General features: G+C 37.4%; 1 protein-coding gene across 1 annotated transcript in view; it reads right to left on the reverse strand.

Moving 5' to 3' along the window:
• tll1 (tolloid-like 1) overlaps window positions 1-9,283 on the reverse strand; it is a gene marked incomplete in the record, with an annotated part of 57,723 nt that overhangs the window by 15,543 nt on the left and 32,897 nt on the right. The window contains 4 exon segments of the mRNA XM_014020209.1: window positions 3,152-3,332; window positions 3,415-3,575; window positions 6,295-6,420; window positions 6,529-6,724. Coding sequence (XP_013875663.1) covers window positions 3,152-3,332; window positions 3,415-3,575; window positions 6,295-6,420; window positions 6,529-6,724 — 664 coding nt within the window.

Raw genomic sequence — 9,283 nt, forward strand, 5'->3', positions numbered from 1 at the left:
TTGGTAAAAAACTGACTTTGAAAAATAAATATGTTMTTTTTTTCTTATAAAAGGCTAAATAAAACAAAAATACTGGTGGTAATTTTTGACTGTGTAACTTTACAAATGGCACCCCAATACTGGACCCCTTTATTCCCGTGCACGTTTAGTAGTCTGAACACAATCAAAGCCCCCACTGTAGAACATCTTATTGAACTAATTTGACTCCCTCACAAACAGCAGAGTTAAGTTACAAAATTATAGTTTCACAAATAAAAACGTTCAATTGCGCTTTCTATTATAGATCCCTTGCACATTTAAAGTCCTATTGTACATTGACAATTCAAAATTTGAACTCGTCCAGTGTTTTCTTTGCCATAATTTGAAAAAAGAAAATGAAACACATCAGTAAGTGAACCAACAAGCAGGGTCTAAATGAAATATATGTTTTAGAAAGAACGACACAACTTTAATCATAAATCAACCTGTTTTAAGAATCAAAATTTCTTARTTATTTATTGTCAGGAAAAAAAATCATTTGTGGATTTTTAAGGATCAACTGCRTAAGATTTGTGCAACAAACTGATCCATGTCTCAACAGATGAGGGATACTTTTGCTCAAAACTATGAGTGCATTTCCTATTCAAACAATATACTGCAGGCAACACAATTAAAACCAATATTTYGTTCTTATTCGCTCCTTGTGTAACAATGTCAAATGTAACACATGCATGTAAGTGAAGCAACACATGTTCTTCCAACAAATCTGACGTTTTGTCATTGATTTCTTCATCAGCAGATAACAGAGAGGAGGAAATCTGTGAGGACGTAAACAAAACTGCTTGTTGCGTACCTTTGAATAGGTAAAAAAAAACGCATCCTTCTAAAATTATTAATAGAGAATTAATTAAACAAAGTTTTGTTAGTGGACACCGTTGATCCATAATGCAACTTTAACAAAACAAAGAGGGTTTTAGTTGCAGCTTATATGAAATCATTCATTTAAATGAGAGAAAACTACAGAATGAGTTCATGGTAACATCACATCATTATGATGCAAGTTTATTAAAGCAAGAATTTTAAGATGTCGCTCAGTCTTAATCAATATTTTGTAGTATGTTTGTTTTTTCCAAACTGGGACACAGAGTATTTTATGCTGAAGGAGAATGGGTGGAGCAGCACTCCTCATCACCATAACAGGATCCATCCATTCCCTCATATCTTACAGCAGACAATCACAGGTCACAGTTGTGAGGTCGTGTTACCTTTGACCTTTGACGATGCTGCCAGCTTGTTGTTGATGGGACCACGAGTCGGAGACCGGCCGGGCTTTAGGTCCTTGCATGACTCAAAAACAAAGATACGCTTCTGACACAGTGCCAGTCTGTCTGAGGGGGGAGAGGTCAGAGCGAGGGGGGTGGGTGCAGGAGGCTGGCTGAATGGAGGCTCAGGAGACACAGCATGACAGACATGTAGGAAGAGCCGCACACACATGAAGAAATTTTGTAACTGATTAAATGAATATTAGATTCAGTTTTGTATTTTATACTTTCTCATCATTTCAGTTTGTAAGTTTAAAACAGACAAAGAGATGGTGTATGTGTGTTACCATGTGTCTTTCTCTTAGCCTAAAGAAAACTGAGTGACGTTCTGACGTCTGATGTAAAAGGTAACACCTCTGGGGTGTAACCAGGAAGGGATGAACATTATAAGCTCAATTCATTATATAGTAAAAAGAAGTTGTCAGTGTTTTGCAGAGTGTCTGCTCAGAGCAGAGCTCCCGTGTTTGTTTTGATTCAGCCCAAGGTTGTACGCTGAGGCCTGTGCTGCTGAGCGCTGAATGTGACTGACTGGAGTCAGAAGATTGAAAATAAAGTTTTAAAGAAGAAATCCAGCTGAATCCTGTTTATTCGGACATACCATTTTGAACAACGCATATTTTTCCAACACACATAAAACTAAATACTAAACTAGGTAAAGAGACACCGCAACGCACAGCAGAGGTCGAGGCATGGAGACATGAGAGAACACTTCATGCTTGTAGGAGGGGGTCCCTCTAAAAACAAGAGTGGGAAACGTTTTTTTATAGACCATTTTGATCTGTTTAGCAGGATTTAAAGGTCACAAAAGGTCACATGAATAACATCAAATCACCTACAAAAATCGATATTAAAATATTTGCTACACATGTAGCTGCATTTGTTGCAAACTTGCAGATTAATGAATGCTTCACGCTGATAGATAGACCCAAGATTTTTTATTCCCTGATGATGACACGTCAAGCTTTAATGTTGCATTTAGATAAATAAAAATCTTACATAGCGCTTAGTGTATGTGTTACCTGTGAACTGAAATATGTGGCAGTTATTTCAAAGATTAACATGCAATAGCAATCAAAGGCAACATTTAGAAATGTCTTCTTTTGAGATGCCAATTCTTTGTGTTTGTCATCATATTTGACTTTTAAAATCTAGCACAGAGAAATTTGGGCCTATTTTAAACAAAACATGATGTATAAACAAAACAACAAAACTTCACTTATGCTATAAAGGATTAAAGACTTTGTTATAAATTTCTTCAAGGTTTATTTCTAAAATCCTGTTTTTGTATTTTTTTAAACTGCCTGGACATTAAATCCAACCATGTCTTTTGGAAACGGATCATTTTTAATCTTTCTTCAAAAATTACAGAGAGCAAAAATTCAAACTTTAATAAAACTGAAAAAAACCTTGACAATTCAAACATACAAGGTATTAAAATGTGTTTTTGCTGATTTCATATCTACAAAACTCAACATGTATTCTTGTATAAAGATTTTAAAAAAAAATCCAAACAGAACTAAACTATTTACAGAGGGTGAATACTACATTTCCTGTTTGTGTTTATATTAAAACTGACACTTAATAAGACACAAACATTGAAATCTCTCACAGCTTTAAAACTGACACAGTTAGTAGGAGGCGAAGGTGCTGAGATATCAGCTTTGGGTTCTGGCAGACTCAATGGATTCCAGTGGTGTTMAGCATCAAACCCACAAACCACTCCTGCACCATAATTCACCTCTCCCATGTCCGTCTGCTCACTCTGGGTGTTCCAGTCACTCTCACTTCAATTTAGCGATCCCTAAATGCAGCACTCTAACCATGCACACACGCTCACAGGTGGGTCTTACCTGAGAAGAAGTGAGCTTTGAAGCCTTTCTTGGAAACTGTGTTGTCTGACTTGAACTCGATCCTCATGTTGTTGTACTGAGAGGTGATGACCTCGGGGACTTCAGAGCCGCAGTATTTCCCGTGCAGCTTAGAGTCAGACGAGAGGCCGCTCCGCACCTCGACGTAATCGTATTTACAAACCTAAAGCACACAACCAGAGTGAGGGGGTGGCTTGCAACACTCAACCCTGAGGGTAGCAACACAGTCGCACGGGCACACAAACCTCGTTGCCCTCCAGCTCAAAAGCCTCAAACTGCATGGAGATGCGGTACTGATTGGGAGCCACCACCTGCCAAACACAGTTCTTGTTGGGTGGATATTCTTTAGGCCAGCCGGGAGTGCTTATAGTTCCATTTAACTTGGACAGGAGACCGCCACAAGCCGCTGCAAGGACACACATACAAACAAAACTTTATAGTAAAATAAATCCAGACCTAGCATTGCTCGAAGGAGTGCAAAACACCTCATGCCTTTTAGATTAAAATAATCTTGTCATAAGAAATGACAGTTATAGCTATTTTAGTCAAATATTTTCTATGATTTTAGGCACAAGCTTATGCAGTATTCACTGTTGTATAAAGTACCTCAAAGTGATACTTGAGTAAAAGTACAGTATCTTATCATAAAAAAACTTTGGTAAAAGTTAAAGTCTTCTCTAAAAATATTACTTGAGTAAAAGTCAAAGTATCTGATTTATTTTGTCCTTCAGTATCAAAAGTAAATTTCTGACACAAAATCTATTTAAGTATTAAAAGTAAATACTGAAGTACTGAATAAAAGTGAGCAGTTAGATTTTCCTAAATGACATTTATTGGGAGGTGACTTCTCCAAAAAATATTTTTTCTAACGGCGTGCAGCTGTGATGGGTTGTGTACAAGCTAATAGTGTCAGAATGCTATATATTTATACTTCTCATCCAACCACAATTAAATTCACTCTATCCAGGAGACACAATTTATCAGGATAGTATTTTTTTAAGTAATAACAACTTGGAATTAAATAGGAGTAACGACTTTCTACTTCTTCCCTTTTTAAAAAATGTAGTGAGTAGAAAGTACGGATAATTTTGTAAAAATGTAATGAGTAAAAGTAAAAAGTACGCTGAAAAATAATTACTCAATAAAGTACAGATAACCAAAATTTCTACTTAAGTASAGTAACAAAGTATTTGTACTTAGTTACTTTACAACTCTGGCAGTATTGTGGTACTGTGAATGACTCTCAGCTACTACCACATCAAGCTTTCACTCAGTATCTGTCAATCTGACTAGTTATAGTTATTTTTGTGTTTATAAAACCAGCTGGTTGCAGTGGCCATCTTGAACCGGGTTAACTCCAGAAGTTAACGAGTTGTACGTGTATCTAGGAATCACTGTCTTTGTAGTTCATCCAGTGAGTCACATGATATTTTGCTAACAGGCAAACAGGGTTGAAGCCAACAGTTAAYGCCAATGTTTTAAGCAAAGATCTTACATAATGTGGMGCATTCAGTGTAYGTGTTTGAAATKACTCTCAGCTTCCGACACACTCARTTTTAGCTCAATATCTGTAAAATTGATGGAGTTAGAAGATTTTTTTGATTGTTAAAGGGGCAATATCATGTAAAATCAACTTGTTATAATGTTATACTCTCATAAAAAACATGCCCAAAGCCTTGCTTTGACTCATTCATGCATGTTTGAGAAATCCTGCAGCGTTTTTAGGAAGCCATGCTGAGGAGCAAAACAACAGGTGGGGACCAGAAACGCCTTTTGGGACCAGAAACGCCCCTGGGACGTGTCTTTAAGCCGAGCTTCCTCATGGCAGAGCGCACCCCCTCCCTCCCCACACACCCTGGCCATGACTCCTGCAGGCTCTCAGGTGAAAGTGAAAGTGAAACCTAACTGTCTGCTGAGCTCTCAACACTACTTCACACTCAGTGAAGCTCTTTTTCAGATTAAAAATACCTTTGAGGAAATGTATTTTCAGATGCCAAATAAGCTGCATCATAGCACCCCCGCGAGCGCGTCCCCCCCACCCCCGCACCGAAATGGGCGAGACAGAAGCGGAAGGTGGTTCTTAAAGAGACGGAGGCCAATTTCAAGGCATTTAGAAGAGGAAGTGATGAGAAGATAAGTTTATTTTCTATTTAACACAAAAACAGCATTTTAATAACAGCTAAAGGTGACATAGATACTTTATTATGGTATAGTATTTAAATGTATGCCTGAGAAACACATAACATTGTCCCTTTAAGGTTGCATATCTTTTGCAGCCATCTTGCTTTGGGTTCACTCCAAAAGCTAATTAGTTGTAGATTTGCATTTAGTAATTAATTTCTGAAATTTTCATTATGTCCACGTATTTATGAAACATTTTGCTAACACTACAGATAAAGAAACAGACAAGCAATCTGTCAGGTTTAATGCAGGGAAATGAACCCAAGTCCGGATGGAGGATAAGAGTTAAAATAAAGAAATTTATTTAACAAAGCAAAAGGCTGATGGAGCAGCAGATAAACTAAAATACAAGGAGTCACGGAGGAACACAGGGGAATGAGACAGATGGACGATGCCATACAATGATCCAGTGAGCATATGGAGGAAATGACCAGTATTTATACAAACAGAGGGAGAGAGGAAATGACAAACACCTGGAAGGAAGATTGGTGATCACAGACAGGTGAGGATGATTAACTGAGRAAAGGCAGGAAAACAAGCTGAGGAGAACTGAGAGGTGGTGACACAGAAAACACAGAACAACAGACAACACAATCCTCACACAAACACATTCTAGTCTTCTCAGGGCAGCCACTACTCCTCTTCAGAAAACCCTCAAATCACATTTTTCACTAACAGCTTCCTCTCTCTCAGCCTCAGAAGCGTTTTGCTCCTTTGTTTCAGTGCGCAGGTCGTTACATGTTGTTATTCTGTTTTGGTGAAATGAAAGCACTTTGATGGGATGTATGGCATGGGAAYGAGTAGGCATGCAAGTTTGTGCCTTTTGTGTTTTTTCCTGTTGATGGAATGTGTTCGGATGTTTTTATGTACGAGCTGAACTTCCATCCTGCAGAAACACAAAGAGTGCAAACACGCAAACTTTACATCTGCACCATCGCAGTCACCTTCGCAGCTCTTCTTGTCRGGGGCCAGTTCGTAACCCGGGTCACAGGCACACTTGAAGCTGCCCAAAGTGTTCACACACCTCTGCTCACATCCACCATTGTCTGGTTTGGCACACTCATCTTCCTCTGAAAATCACAAGAGCCAGCGTTTAACAGAGGCAAACAAATCTCTCTCTCTCTCTCTTTCTCTCTCCCCCTCTCACACACACACACTTCTTAGTCAACTTCACACACCTTTGAAAAAGTTTGCAGCGAAACCAGCCTTGTTCACCGTCCCATCGGAGACAAACTTCATCCACAGCGTGTGTGACGTTGAGCGCACGTCTTCAGGTTTGTCATAACCACAGAACCGACCAATYAGAGGGCTTGTTTCAAGCGGGCCGTCACGGACCTCCAGGTAGTCGTAGGCGCAGCTGTCATGTCTCTCAATCTGTCACCATAAATGTAAAAATATATAATACAAGTACATCATGGTAATATTTGAGTAAAAGTACAAGTGTCTGACTATAAAATTACTTTGGTAAAAGTTAAAGTCTTCTCTAAAAATAGTACTTGAGTGAAARTCTTAAAGTATTTGATGTTTGCTGTACTTAAGTAACAAAAGTAAATTTCTGATATAAAACGTACCTAAGTATTAAAAGTGAAAGTATTAGGAAAAAGTGAGTGGTTAGAATGTCAAATTTATTGGGTGGTGTCCCCCCAAAAACACATTTTTCATATTGACTATAATGGTATATTAAAATACTTTTGTTGAAAAACAGGATGCACTAGACTTCCTGTTTCAGCTGCATATATAACTCTCTTCTATCTTCATACTAGGATGTATACTGTACATCTGCTATAGTGGGCTGGAGTGTGACGTGATGTGTGTCATGCAAATGTGGGTGAAAGTACAGATAATTGTGTGAAAATGTAAGGAGAAGTAAAAAGTAAGCTGAAACATAATTACTCAAGTAAAGTATAGATAACCAAAATTGCTTCTTAAATACAGTGACAAAGTTTGTACTTTACTTTATACCTCTCATAATACTGCAGCTAGGATCCAAGATCATTTTAAACATTTWAAAAAATTTAATCACCTATCTGTCACGAAAGGCTCATCTCTCTCTATGTATTAACTTTTTGTCTGTTTGCAAAACGTCTCATAACCCATAATAATTTAATAAAACTTACTGCCAGAGATCCTAATACTTTTAGGATTTGACAAAACGGCTACAACTTCTTTTTTTTTCTAAAAAAAATGATTTCAGTTTAAAGCTTTGGCATGAAAGGTGGCAGGTGAAATGCATTTTTTATTGAAGAATGTTAGCGCTTTATTTTTTTTCTTTTCTTATCCAACAGCCTTGACACTTGTGTTGTTTTCACAGTAAATTTCTAACAAGTCCGGCTTACATTCTTGGCTGTAAAAGTCTTTGATTGGTTTATTCCAAGGCTGGGTGAAAACATTAATCTATAATGTAAAATGAAAAAGCATATTTTTCTGTTAACACTGTGACAATCCTCTCTAAAGAAATTATTTTAGGAAAATAAATCTTGTTGGTTTAAAGTGTTATATTACATTCTCTCCTTTTTTATCTCTGTTTGTTTTACTGTAAAAATGTTCATAAGAGGAGTTGTTCAGAAGAGAAACACCAATCACACTCAATGAGTAAGCTGGCCGCTTATTTTGTTTGGGTGCAATGAAAGCTTCCCCGGCGTGTGTTAATCTGCTAAATGCATTAAATCAAGAAGAAATCAAAGACATCTGGTTCTGTATTCTGGTAATGCTCAAACAAATAATAAAATATAGGGGATTCCCAGTTAGACTTTGAAGTTTCGCTAACCCTGTCCTTATAATTTAGTGTACATTTAATATCTCGGGAACTCTGTGATCAAAAATGGGAGTGTGAATCAGGAACTCAGCTGCTGACAGTTATGAGCAAATAAAAACCAAATTAAGTTTCAAAAACTTGAAAAGAAACGATTGAAAACATGCGAGACTCTCCAGAGCTTCCTAATCCTCCCTTTCCCTCAGAAAAAGTTTCCACAWCAGCATGAATCACAAGCATCTCTGAAGGAAGACTCCTGAATGTCTTCTTTGTGTACCAGCTGAGGCCAGCTTTGCTAACTTGTGCCTTTTAGCTAAGCTTTTGCTACTTTTTGCTAGCCTTAAACCAACCTGTAGTTAGCTGTCCTTTTGTTACATTTAGCTTTTAGACTTTCTTTTGCTACTTTCAGCTTTTAGCTAGTGTTTCTCTTTAATTAGCAGTTCAGTTTTAGCTTCCTCAGCGAATTTCAGCATTCATCCATCACCCAGAATTCACACAGCATTTTTGCCTTCAGTACTATTTCTCTATTATGAAGTTACGTGGCAACCGCAGAACAATTTACAATTRTCCTCATGAGAGGGAAACAATTAGTCAAATAATAGCTGTTCTGATTTATTCCTCGACAAGCGAGGAGTGACACACAGCATCGCAGCTGTTCATCATTTGTTTCACTCTGTCATAAGTTTAATCACAGGCGTCTGCAAGTTCAGTAAAGTTCAGTAAACAGTTTGTCTTTTCAAGTTTATCATTATTTTTTTTGCCAGATGTGAGCATCAAGTTAGACTTTCTCATTGATGAAGGTGAAAGAAATCTTTAATATATGCAAAAATCTTTTCTACAGCAATACACAGCACAAACATATTTTATTGGACTAATGTCAGCATTGAATGATGTACGTACTGTATCTGCTGAGGCTAAAAAACAAACAGCTGGACTTGCATTATATTCTGCAGTTGAACTAAAACTACAGAAGTGATCTACAGTTGTTCAGTTTTCTTCAGTTTTACCATGTCCTGGATGACTGAAAATCTGCACCGGCATTTGCTCAGAGATAAATTATATTGACGTTTTTTTTAAAGAATTGTTTTTACTTTACTGTCAAGATCAAGGCCAGATTATCAGGATTTATTAGCATCTCACTGGCCCAAAGTTTAAAAGAAACTTAAACAGGTTTACTATTA

Source organism: Austrofundulus limnaeus, unplaced genomic scaffold, assembly GCF_001266775.1.
Source record: "Austrofundulus limnaeus strain Quisiro unplaced genomic scaffold, Austrofundulus_limnaeus-1.0 Scaffold244, whole genome shotgun sequence".
NCBI classification, from domain to species: Eukaryota; Metazoa; Chordata; class Actinopteri; order Cyprinodontiformes; family Rivulidae; genus Austrofundulus; species Austrofundulus limnaeus.